Source organism: Pimephales promelas, chromosome 17 (genome assembly GCF_988280905.1).
Source record: "Pimephales promelas chromosome 17, fPimPro1.hap1.1, whole genome shotgun sequence".
NCBI lineage: Eukaryota > Metazoa > Chordata > Actinopteri > Cypriniformes > Leuciscidae > Pimephales > Pimephales promelas.
The window spans coordinates 26,083,993-26,096,747 of NC_142785.1; the positions used below are offsets into that span (position 1 = coordinate 26,083,993).

Consider the following 12,755-nt stretch of genomic DNA (forward strand, 5'->3'; position numbering starts at 1 on the left):
CATACAATTTTCTGAATAAAAGTGAGATCTACCAAAATAACTAACATCTCTGAAATATGATAGTTACAGTAAATATGATAAATCACTCAGAAACGTCGTGCCACATATGAATCAGGTCTGATTAGATAGATAGATAGATAGATAGATAGATAGATAGATAGATAGATAGATAGATAGATAGATAGATAGATAGATAGATAGATAGATAGATAGATAGATAGATAGATAGATAGATAGATAGATAGATAGATAGATAGAGACTCGACTTTTAAGATCATTATAAAAAAAGTGTTTTAGTTTGTTACGCGTGTGATCTACATCAGATTGCACACCACTGCGGTATTTTTAAGGACACTTCATGGCACTCATTCCCAGTCACCTTCACCACCTGCGTGTAGATATCCCAGCAGGCTCCGCATACATTAGGGGAACATATTATGCGCAAAGATACATACCAATAATAACTGCACAAATCTAATAAAAAGCACATGCAAAATCATACACTCTGTAGTTACATTACCTCAGCTGTTTCAGAAAAAGTAGGCATCAGTCACCCCGTGTTTCCACAGGATTCCCCGTTGTGCTGCTAATGATGCCTCAGCTCTGGAGATATTCTGACTATACTGCTGCGTTGTACGCACATGCGGCTCCTCAGAGCAGACTCAGGTGAAGCCAAGCCACGCCTCTTGGGTAATATTCATGAGCGGTCACGCCTCCTCTACTTTGTGTCGCAGCGTCACTTCTCTAATGCATAGATTTACAGCAATTTAGATGTATTCCAGTTTTTTGAGAATGCAATGGATTTGTGCATTTATGGGGGATGTAGGGTTAAATGTGCGACCGTGGTGGCGCGGGGAGGGTCGATTCATGTGTATTGGTTGCCACCTAGAGGTTAGTATTAAAAATGCAACATGTAGGGGGCAGTGGGACACTTTTTTTGTGAATTCTGTCTGCCAAAATAAAATTCCCAAATCATATTTGTCATCGGTCTATATCTGTTAGATAAATAAATAAACGCAATATACGTTTTTGAACAAAAAAACTCGATATTTTAAAGTCGTATCCACTTAATTAATTCCAACTGCTGATGTCCAAAACAATGATTTTGTAAATGTTATTTCCACTATTGCCATTACCCAAATGTTTAAAGTTTAAACTGTTTAAAATTAGCTATGTAGTGCATTTTAAATATTGGGGTATAATATATATAGCTACATTTTAAATTATGGAATATCTTTTCATGATATCTTCTTTTTTCTTTTCAAATAATTGTTAGAAGGTTTCACATTAAAACAAATTAAGCTTTAGTTGCCAAGAGGAAAATCAGCCTTTTGGAATTTTGCATGTATTTCCTCCATAATCATGTTACAAACTTTACTGCTAGTCAGACATTTACCGAATGAGTGCGTGCCTGTCTGTTTGTGTGTAACGTTACGTGCACAGATGGCAGCTGGAGTGATGGGGAGGAGGAGGAGGAGGGATTGCCGTGACGTCACGGGCTTCCTCGTCCAACACAAAACATGTTTCGATACAACCGTGAACCCTAGAAACGTTTACAGAGTCTGTTTTGATCATCAGGTGACAGCTTTGACATCAACTCCACATGGTAAGTGTCCAACAGCCTACCAATCTTAAATCATATGATCAACTGTTATTATTGTGTTGTCTCTCTCTGATATAACTGGACTGGTTAATGTGTCTGTCTGAGGGCTGTGTCTGGATACACGTCGCATTGCTTGAAATGAAAGCAGATAGCCTGCTAGCGACCTTAACTCAGAACAGGATTAGTAGTTTAAAGGGTTAGGTTTAAAGTTTGACGTTGCCGATCAAACTCCTAGTTTGACGAGGTAGGTTATGTTTGATTTTCCTTCAGCTCATAAAATCCAAACAATCTAAACTCAGCGTGGGGAATTACAGTCGCTAATGTGAGCGGCTAGCCCAGATCTACTAACGTTAGTGAAACACTGTATCATTATGTCCATGAGAATGTAAGAATATATCAACCGAGACGAAAACATTCGGTTATGGAATGTGTTTAAAGAATTATGTTCGGAAATATTAAATGTAATATAAAAGCATAATCGTCTAGCCGGTAAAGCAGTCTCATTGTAACGTTCCCCTTTCATTTTCATTAGACCTTTTGACGTAGCATATCCGTGTTTTGGTGTTTTGAATCGGTCACTACTAATATTGGATATATTTATGGATATTTAGCTAGTATTTACTCACAGGTGTCAGGAACCTGTGTGATCATGGTCTCTTTTAATTTTAATAATAGGGGAAGATGGAGTAATTTAGCCTACACGTTTAGAAATGACTGAGTTACATTCATATATGGTTATGGAACTCGTGTATATAAATATATATAGTATATAAATATATATAAGTATTTTTTAAAGGTGAATAAAGATAAACTTAAAATATATATATTTAAACAAATTAAGGATGCAAACATGACTAAATTCAGATGGCCCCATTCTAATCTACCATAGGTTAACAAAACATGTTTTAAATAATATATGGATCTAGTCATTGTTGCGTCCTTAATTTGTTTTAAAATATCTATTATGAGTTTGTCTTTAATCCTTTTTAAATGATCTAACTAACTATACTTAAATAAATATTTTCTGCCTCCATTTTTGTGCCATTAATTACTAAATATCACTTTTTGGGTTTTAAAAGATGTTTTATTCGACCCTAATGGCCTTTTTAAAATGGCCACTGAAATTAACATTTTTGTGCTGACTGAATACAAGAAAGAGAGTTCTGTGACAAAAGCTGTTTGATTGTTGGTTTTATGTGCGTCAAAGCTTTTGTGTTAAAAGAGTGTGAATTGTAAATGTTACGGTTGGGTCTGTATAATGAGAATAGTTCCCACGCATCCTGTTGCTCTGGAGAACAGACACAGGTGGGCAACCTGTCACTGCAACACAGCACTGCCAAAATGTTGGTGTTTTGCTCCATGGCACTTGATCTCTTGTTGGATCAAAGATTGCTGAATCGTATCTGCTGGGAAGCAGCCACCTGTCCTTCAGAGATGAGATGAGAATCACTGTGTGCAATTCGATCCAGTGAGGTGCGTTTTGCTTTCGCTGCTTAGAAATCATATGTTTAGGGTAGTTTAACCGCCCAGAACTGTTATTCATTGTTCTCTCAAAGAGCTGGGGGGCAAGGTTATTTTTTATGTTGCTTTAACTATAAGAAACAGGGGCTTTCAAAGAATTTCAGAACTTGTGTGAGCTTGTACGTGAAAATCAGGTGTGCTGCCTACCAGAACGAAGCCAGAAAGCAATTTAATTTGCCTTTCGATATGCTATGTGTCCCAAAGTAAGGCTAGTGATATTTGCAAAAGGTTGTCACGGATGTCTGGCTTTAAAGCAATGAGGGATTCTCTGTGTACAAGGAAATTCACATGACGACTCCTCACTATTGGAAACTATTCAATATTTGATAGCAAACACAGGCCTCAGCCTACACTAATGGTGCTCAGGTTACATCTCTCATTCACCCCTGAGAAATCTCTGGACTAAATAACAGTTTCATTGTCAGCTTTGAAGCTGGGATGTGATCATCCGGCTCATTAAAATCTAAGGTTCATGAGCAATTACATTTCACACTGGGATTTATCGTCATATTTCCCGTTAGAAATCTTTTTACAGGCACAAAATGGAGGTGTGATGGGAAAGTACTGAAGAACTGCTCACATGACACACTGTGAAAAAGTCCAGGCTGTTTTTATTATTATGGATATGGAAAATTGGCTGCGTTCATCGCTAATTCCCCATAACACTCTCCATGGAAACACAGCGGAAGCCCTTTTTTAAGAGATCTTTTCACTGTGATATTTTCCCATTCTTTTTTTGATTTGAGAATTAACTTGTATTGAAACTAATTGAATTATAATTTCATACAAAACTAACCTCAATTTTCATGACTAACTTTGTCAAAGCTGTGATTCATCTTTGGTCCAGTTTTTCTCCCAGCTTTCCCTCACATTATCAGTATTTGAGCTCAGAAGAGGGTTTCTTGTTAGCCTGTTTTTCCAGATTCATATCTAGCAAAGTGCTGAATCATTCAAATGAACACAAAGCCACTTTATAATGTAGTACAGATGCTGATTTTCTCATTGACTTGGCCATTGTCCAATTACACTCTCTGAATCTAATTCAAATAATGGTAATTTCCAAACTAAAAACAGCCGACAGACATTACCCGGCCTCATATTTTACTGGATAATACAGATTACATGGTTTTGAACTAGTTGAATTGGTGTCTGTCTGTTTGCAGGGGAGGATAGAGCGATGACCCCCGCTCGGCCTGTGGGACGTGTAGAGTTCTGCGTAGGAGAGAAGTAGCAAAGGATGGGAAGGAGGGTATGGGGCCTCTCCCAGGGCGTCCCAACAGCTGTGCTCTATGGCTCCCTGGCTCTGTTCGTCTCCATTCTCCACAACGTCTTCTTACTGTATTACGTGGAGACCTTTGTGTCTGTTTACAAGATCGACAAGTTATCGTTTTGGGTGGGAGAGGTAAGTTTATTTTATATAGTATCTATTGATTATTAAGGGTTTGGGTTAGATTCTTGAATTAAAAAATAAATACATAGTTATTTCTAAATAATTATAAAAAAAAGTTTGGTGTCAGTGAGATTTTTTTAAATATATATATATATATATATATATATGTGTGATTCAGCTAGGGTTGTCAAACGATTAATCGCATCCAAAATAAAAGTTTGTGTTTACATAATAATACATAATGTGGGTGCACTGTGTAATTATTTTGTATATATATAAATACACACACAAGCATGTATATTTAAGAAAAAAATATTATTTATATATAAAATATTTATATATAATATAAATTATATACAAATCTATATACAGTATATACATGAAAATATTTCTTAAATATATACAAGCATGTGTGTGTGTATTTATATATATAAAATAATTATACACAGTGCACCCACATATATTATGTAAACACAAACTTTTATTTTAGATGCGATTAATCATTTGACAGCCCTAGATTCAATAGATTTAAGATCTATTCAACTAGATTTAATACCTTTAAGACTTTTATAATGTTGCGAATGCTTTATATTTCACTTGTACCCGTGCTATAATTCATTCATTGAAATAAATGTAATTGTATTGCCCTACTATATATCTGTCTGATTTAAAGTGGGGAGAATGCTATATCTAACAAGCCAAAATTAATGAGAATAACCATAATTTGTATCCTTCCAGTCAAATATTGCTCTGCAAACATGACAGCTTTAACTTGTCAGTGCTGGCAAATAACCATGATAAAAGCGGGATAATCCATGACTAGCTGTGCATTAAAAGATTTGAATCACATCGGGTGCTTCTTTGTCTCCACGTCATGAATTAAAATCGTTTAAAGGGGCATTTGGCAACTATTTCCACTTAATAAAACCATTTAGAAATCATTTGAATGGTTTAATAACCTGTTCTGGAGAGAATGGTGACTTTCCCCGCTCCTCCCTGCTTTATGGCAATTCGACATAATTCTATGATGCTGTGTATGATGGATTACCCACTCTGTAGACATAGCTCCACACGATAAAGTTGGCCGGCTCTGGTAATAACAAAGGGACATGAGCAGCGGTAGGAAGGGGGAGGAAGGTGCCGCAAGTGAGTTTTTACATGACAGTGTTGTGAAAATATATGCCGCACAGCTGTAAAGGGAGCTCGATGAGAAAACATGCGACAATAAAAGTGAAAATCAGCGAAGAAATTATTGAATTATATTAAATTATATGAGTTGATAAGTGCCCCTATAATGCACAGCTAGCCATGGCTTATCCTTTACATAAATACTTTCTATTCATCAAAAATCCTGTAGATAATGTATTTTTTTTTTCACAAAAATATTAAGCAGCAGAACTATTTTCAACCTTGATGATAATTATAAATATAATAATAATATATATTATAATAATTATTATAATATATATATATATATAATTATATATTTATTATATAATAATAAATGTTTCTTTAGTACCCAATCAGCATATTAGAACAATTTACTTAAGTAAATTGTGAGTAAAAAGTGAGTAATAATGGAGTAATTCCCATCACAGAAATAAATTACATTTTAAAGTGTATTCAAATAGAAAACCATTACTTAAAATGAATAAAATTTCAAAATATTACTGTTTTTACTGTATTTGATCAAACAAATGCATTCTTGGTGAGCATAAGAGACTTCGTTTAAAAACATTTAAAAGAAATCTTACTGACCCAAACTTTTAAACAGTTGTCATAAACATTTAAACAAAAAGCATTAAAAGATTAATTTGTTATACTTTTATATAATCTTTATTTGTAAACTGAATATGAGACCAGTTATGTTTTTGTTTTGTTCATTTTGTGGTTTCTTTTCCATAGACCGTGTTTCTGATATGGAATAGCCTTAACGACCCTCTCTTTGGCTGGCTGAGTGACCGCTCATTCCTGAGTTCTCCACAGTACGATTATTCACTGGAACTGGAAATCCACACAGTTCGATAGGACGAGTACATGTCTAATGAATCTCTCTCTGTGTTTGATTGCTCAGGTCTGGGTCCCAGATCACATCCCCTGAGGTGGTTTTGAAGCGTCTGCAAGCACTCTCTCGTAGCGGGCCTCTCTTTGCCCTCTCGTTCCTGGCCTTCTGGGTGTCTTGGACCTGGCCTGGACTGCAGTTCCTCATCTGCCTGTGCCTTTACGATGGCTTCCTCACGGTGGTCGACCTCAACCACAACGCCCTCCTGGCTGATCTGGCCGTGTCTGCACATGACCGCACGCGCCTCAACTTCCACACTTCCTTGTTCAGTGCGATGGGCTCGCTGTCCGTTTTCCTCTCTTACTCCTTCTGGAACAAGGAAGACTTTTACTATTTCAGGCTCTTCTGTATGACTCTAGCCGCTCTCTCAATGCTAGGCTTTTACATTGTTTCACGTCTCCTGCGGCACCGGTTTCAGAACGAAGTCCTTCTACGCAAGAACGAGAGCCAAGCACTTGCTGAGTAAGAGTTACTGTTTTTCAGTGCTAAATATTACTTGTCATTTAGCAGTTACTTTTCATCTGAGGCAATTTACACCACACTAATTGCAGAGCCGGTCCCCGTGGAGCAACCTGGGGTTTACTGCCACGCTCAAGGAAGGGATGTTGATAGCGATTGATATGAAAATGCAGTATTTGTTACCAGCTTTAGTCAAGGAATTTTTGACTCTTTAAAATGATTATTTTTGGCATCATTTGCTCAACCACACATTTTTTTTATCCAATATTATTTTCATTGCTGAAACATAAAAGGAGTTATTTTACACAATACCAAAATTTAGAGTGGCTGGACTAAAAATTTCAGCCCTAATGCCTGAAATGCTAACATTGTATCAAAGTTTATAGATAGACAATTAGCTTAGCTGTAGGCTAGTTATGGTTATGGGTAGAGAGTTTTATTAAAGGTGCAGTAAGCGATTTCTGGTATATGAATAATTTGAATAATAGAATTAGTATACATCACTAAAACCACCGCCGTCCGGGTATGAATGAGTGAGTCAATCGGTGATTGTGAGGCAATATGTAAAGCGCTTTGGTGGCCATTGGGTCTGTGAAAGCGCTATATAAATGCAGTCCATAAAACAAACATGCCCAAACCCAAAAGGATTGCACCCGTAAATCTGCCTGAGGTTATGTCATGAAAGCAATTTGTGTTACTATGATTATTAATTTCGAATGTTTAATTGTTGCAAATGTGACAAGATTAAGGGATTATTGATCACTAAAAGGGCAATCATAAGAAAAAACATTTATTAGGAATATACTGACTCACTTTTGAGACCCACTTTAGGAGCCGATGCTTGAAATGGGCAGTGGAGTTGGTTTAAACGTTCCAGGCTTATTAATAATGCAAATGAACAAACAGTATATTCAAGCAAAAGACCCCATATCTTAGTTCTGTGAAACACAGCAAAACCAACGTTACTCATGTCATGTATCAAGAAGCAATAAAGAAACCTCGGTGTTCGTTTTCTCGCTTAGGTCTCTTGGAAAGCTTCCCCAATATTAAATGTGGGTCTTGCCTGATTTTAACCCTTCTTTTCAAAGTTACATTCCTCTGGTCTTTATTATATTCTCTGCCATCTATTTCCTTCTATAGTAGTTCTGCGAATGTCTGTAATGTGCACTAAGCTCTCTCTCATGTATACGCCCCTTACTATACGGTCCGATCCACATTTCAACATTGTTTTTCAAAAATTACTAATTATAAAGTCGCTTACTGCAACTTTAACATAGATACTCATTGCTCATCCAATCAGAATTTGTCATCTTTTTATTTTATGTATTTTTTTTATTGCATGAATTTCTTTAACTTAACCTTTTCCTGATTTTCCTCCCGTTGGATTTCCCATCGTCCTTGACTTTCTTATAGACTGAGTGTCGGTCAAGCTCCTTTTACCTCACCTGGGAAGCCAGTCACTCTTGGAGAATATCTAAAGCAGCTGTCATGTCACAAGAACTTTATGTGGTTTGTCTCTATGAACCTTGTACAGGTAAATGTAAAAGTTAAAGTGGTATTGCCTAAAATCATCCAATTAGAGAACCAATTTATACATATATGTTCCTCTACCATCCACAGGTATTCCACTGCCATTTCAACAACAATTTCTTTCCTCTGTTTTTGGAGCACCTCCTGTCAGATCGTATCTCTGCCTCTACCGGTTCCTTCCTGCTAGGTACAGTAAGAGAGAAAAAAATCATTCACATGGCCACAGCACATCAAAAATACAGGCTATGTAGACCTGCTTGTGAGAACCTATTGTGAGGTTATGATTTCCGATATACATATATGAGGGTAAACGTGTGTGTGTAGTAAAATTTGTATTTGATTTATTCTCTATTTTCCTTTGACACAGGCTTTTCTTACATTGCACCTCATCTAAACAATCTCTACTTCTTGGCGCTGTGCCAAAGACTGGGTGTCTACCAGGTTGTCCGCGGGCTCTTCCTCTTAAAGCTGGGCCTCAGCATAGCCATGCTTCTAGCAGGGGCGGACCAGGTGTACCTGCTCTGTATCTTTATTGCTAGGTGAGAATTGAGCTTCCCACAAGCCCTTCCATTTTCAGAAGTTTAACAGGTTCTTAATGTGTGAGTGAACCAAGTTTGTTTAAATATGCTAAATTATGTAATAGATCAAATATCCGCTGGTAAATTATTCCAGTCTATTGGGGCTTTAAACATAAAAGCTGTTTTACAGGGGGGGGAAAAAAAACAAAATAACGTTTTACCCAAGGAATAAAAAGTCTGGACAGTGTGTCTAACTTGATAATTAAAAGAGTAAGGTACAATATATTGTTGTAAATAATTATGTTAAAAATATGTTGTCTTAAATGCAGAGATGGCCACTGAAGCGTATCATCCATTGTACAATGATGAGCAAAATCATCTCAAAACAAGTCTGTGAAGTCTATTCTATTACATGTCATCAGCATAAAGTTGGAACAAATACTTTTTTTTAAATTAAAGGTAAATTATTGGGATAAATGAAAAAAGAAATGGTCCCAATATTGAGCCTTGGGTTACACCTCTTGTTTGAACCAGAAAATCAGATTAATTCCCATTTAACACTACACATTGTTTTCTATTATGCAGGTTTGAATTAAACCACATAACTGAGTTTTCATAAAGACCAAAATTATGGAGTTTACCTTAAAGTAAATCTCGATCAACAATGATTTTTGCTATTCTTTATCTTTGACAAACATTTTCTCCATTTTTAAAGGAGTAGTTCACTTTAAAAAAAAAAACTTTTGCTGAGAATTTACTCACCCCCATGTCATCCAAGATGTCCATGTCTTTCTTTCTTCAGTCGAAAAGTAATTAAGGAAATTCAACGAACGAAATTATTCAAAAAAAGATTCGTTCATTTTGATGACCGAGTTCAAACAGGAGATACACGAACGCGCATCACAGAACAGAGCAAGGCGAGCATTTGTGCTCATAAAACTTAAACTTTTTAATTTATTTTTGAATTGACCAATCGTTTCGCTAGATAAGACCCTTATTCATCGTCTGGTGTCGTTTAAAGCCCATTGAAGCTGCACTGAAACTGTAATTTGGACCCTGAACCATTTGGTTCCCAATGAAGTCCATTATATGGAGAAAAATCCTGGAATGTTTTCATCAAAAACCTTAATTTCTTTTTGACTGAAGAAAGAATGACATGGACATCTTGGATGACATGGGGGTGAGTAAATTATCAGCAAATGTTTTTTTAAAAAGTGAACTACTCCTTTAAGTTGACGAGATTAACACAGGTTAGTTCATAAAAAATGCACATTAGCCTCTGAGAAATGATTCAAATAATCTTTCATCAGCATTCTCTTTTATCTATTTTTATTATTTTATTGTGTTGTTTGAATCTCTCCGTAGTAATCGCGTCTTCACCGAGGGAACTTGTAAACTTCTGAACCTGGTGATCACAGACCTAGTGGATGAGGACTTTGTGTTGAACCACCGGCAACAAGCAGCTTCTGCCCTGCTCTTTGGTATGGTTGCCTTGGTAACCAAGCCTGGTCAGACCTTTGCCCCTCTCATTGGTACCTGGCTGCTGTGTCTCTACACAGGTGTGTGCGCTGTGATTTATTTGAAATCTTTTGTAACATTGTAAATGTCTTAACTGATTTGATATTTTGATCAAATTAATTCATCCTGAATAAAATACATTTCTAAGATTAAAATAGTCAAACTTTGAATTGGAAATTTGTCTTCAAGTCTCATCATTTCTCCTATCTTTTTCCAGGATATGACATCTTCGAGAGGAAGTCAGTGGCAGAAGCACCGATCGCAGCTCCTTCTTTCCCTGTGCCACTGCGTCAGGGTTGCTTTTACCTGCTGGTGTTTGTGCCCATTTCCTGTGCCCTTCTGCAGCTGCTGGCGTGGTCTCGCTTCACTCTGCATGGGCGAAGGCTTCAAAACATCAAGTCCCTGAGGCAAGGTGCCCAACACAGCCACCTCATTGATGTCAAGGCTATCTAATACTCCTATAGGGAGGAGAAGAGGAAGGAGAGATGAGTCGTGGGCATTCCCCTTGTCGAGGCATTCTACCAACAGGCCTCAAATGGATAATGGTGACGCCAAATACTGCAAAAGACACTTGAGAGAGAATGTAGGTCCCATCTCATTGAAACTTGCCTTATTTTCTATGTTTGCTAACGACTATTGAGTATGTGACCAAATATGAAAGGATTCGAACAATCTAGTGGTTTGGGACCATATTGAACAGTACTGCCACCCAAACCATCTGTTCTGAAGTTTCTGTGTATAGTTATATGGGATGATAATCAAGCCAAATCTAATCACATCTCCCTTGACTGTATGTTTTAACTGTATGTGAAGAAAAAAAAAACCCACACTGTTCTGAGAAAGGGCATGTTTACACTAAATGTTCAGCGGCATTCCAGGGATACATAATATGGAATTGCATGGATATCAGTGGCGGTTTTAACACTATCAGGACTTAATTCGGCCAGCTGTTAAAGTTGTTTTGTGGCTAGTAACATCTAGTGTGTATGACTTTTTTAAATTCATTCAGTTACTCATTCCTGTCGATGATTATCATTACTGAAAAATTCTGTATATTATATTTCACATGAACGTAAATGTGTTGTACTTGCATGTATAACTAACTTATTTTTGTACCAAATGTCCAAATTCACTTTATTTTTGTGTTTTACAAGCAGAGTTGTCAATTTGACTTATGAGAGGCAAATCATTCCTTGGCCAATTTGACGTTAAAGTTTTAAAGTTACCAAAATAGTTTTGTATAAGGGTTTTCCAAATTACATTTTTTATTGACAAATTTATATTCTTAACTTTTAGTAAAGATTTTTTTGTGTGTGTGTGAAATTTCATTATTTCAACTGTCAGATTTTTGCAAAACAAAAAAATTAACAAGAAGACACGTCTTAATATTTTAGTCCTTATATGGTTACATTTGTTTCTGTTTATCAAATACTGGTTGTTGCACAGCGGGCACATCTGATATTTGTGTCATATTTTATGGTTATTTATTTTAGGAAAAAAATGAGTTATAAGGATATATCAGTTTTAGTGTTTTTGCCCACTGTTCAAATCATTTTGCTTGCAAATAAATGTTTTATAACATTAAGGTCTTTGTGATGTTCTTGTCTTTTAAGTAGTTACTGATTTAGCATTGACCAATTTAAACTCTAAAATATAATAGTTCATACAGGCCTACAACCAAACCTTTTAAAAGATTCAGTTCATATGTTGTTACCCTGATTTAGCCATTTAACAAATTTACATACATTATAAATGTTTATAGCAAAACAAATGTGCATACATCTGGTGTGTACTAAATGTCTGAAAGATCACCAAAATGAGGCACTACATGACTTAAGTGTAGGTTTCAAATTACTTTTGTATAATTGGTTCCCATGAGGACACATACAGAAAAGAAGCCTCTAGAGATTTCAGCTTTCTGCCCCTTTGCCTAGAAGACTTTGAGATATAGCAAAGTTAATTGCAAATTGTGAATATGTTGATCACATGTACAGTAGTAGAACAAGTGCTCCCCTCAAAAACAATTGAGACTCAGAGATTCTGAATGTGACTTTTTTTCCTGTACTGTGTACGTCACCTGTCGGATGTTTGAGTAGTTTCCTATGTGGGAAGGACTGGATTATGTCAGCGAATTTAACAACTTCATGTCATTAC

General features: G+C 36.3%; 2 protein-coding genes across 2 annotated transcripts in view; one reads left to right on the forward strand and one right to left on the reverse strand.

The window, feature by feature from the left end:
- Positions 1-658, reverse strand: part of sema4gb (sema domain, immunoglobulin domain (Ig), transmembrane domain (TM) and short cytoplasmic domain, (semaphorin) 4Gb) — a 28,502-nt gene extending 27,844 nt beyond the window's left edge. Inside the window, exon 1 of the mRNA XM_039665143.2 lies at positions 521-658. The gene's annotated coding sequence lies outside the window, so the exon portion shown is untranslated. The remainder of the gene's footprint in view (positions 1-520) is intronic.
- Positions 659-1,467: 809 nt separating this feature from the next.
- On the forward strand, positions 1,468-11,305 carry slc68a1a (solute carrier family 68 member 1a). The gene is made up of 9 exons (XM_039665145.2): positions 1,468-1,606; positions 4,288-4,526; positions 6,420-6,499; positions 6,589-7,038; positions 8,449-8,569; positions 8,656-8,752; positions 8,933-9,104; positions 10,449-10,642; positions 10,819-11,305. The coding sequence occupies exons 2-9, from the start codon at positions 4,362-4,364 to the stop codon at positions 11,052-11,054; spliced, it is 1,515 nt and encodes a 504-aa protein (XP_039521079.2). The 5' UTR covers positions 1,468-1,606; positions 4,288-4,361; the 3' UTR covers positions 11,055-11,305.
- Positions 11,306-12,755: the final 1,450 nt, after the last annotated feature.

Bases quoted from the DNA above. Each gene is read 5' to 3' on its own strand.
- slc68a1a (XM_039665145.2), top strand. From the start codon at position 4,362: ATGGGAAGGAGGGTATGGGGCCTCTCCCAGGGCGTCCCAACAGCTGTG. The intron at 8,753-8,932 runs GTACAGTAAGAG...CCTTTGACACAG, and splicing joins TACCGGTTCCTTCCTGCTAG to GCTTTTCTTACATTGCACCT. The intron at 9,105-10,448 runs GTGAGAATTGAG...ATCTCTCCGTAG, and splicing joins CTCTGTATCTTTATTGCTAG to TAATCGCGTCTTCACCGAGG.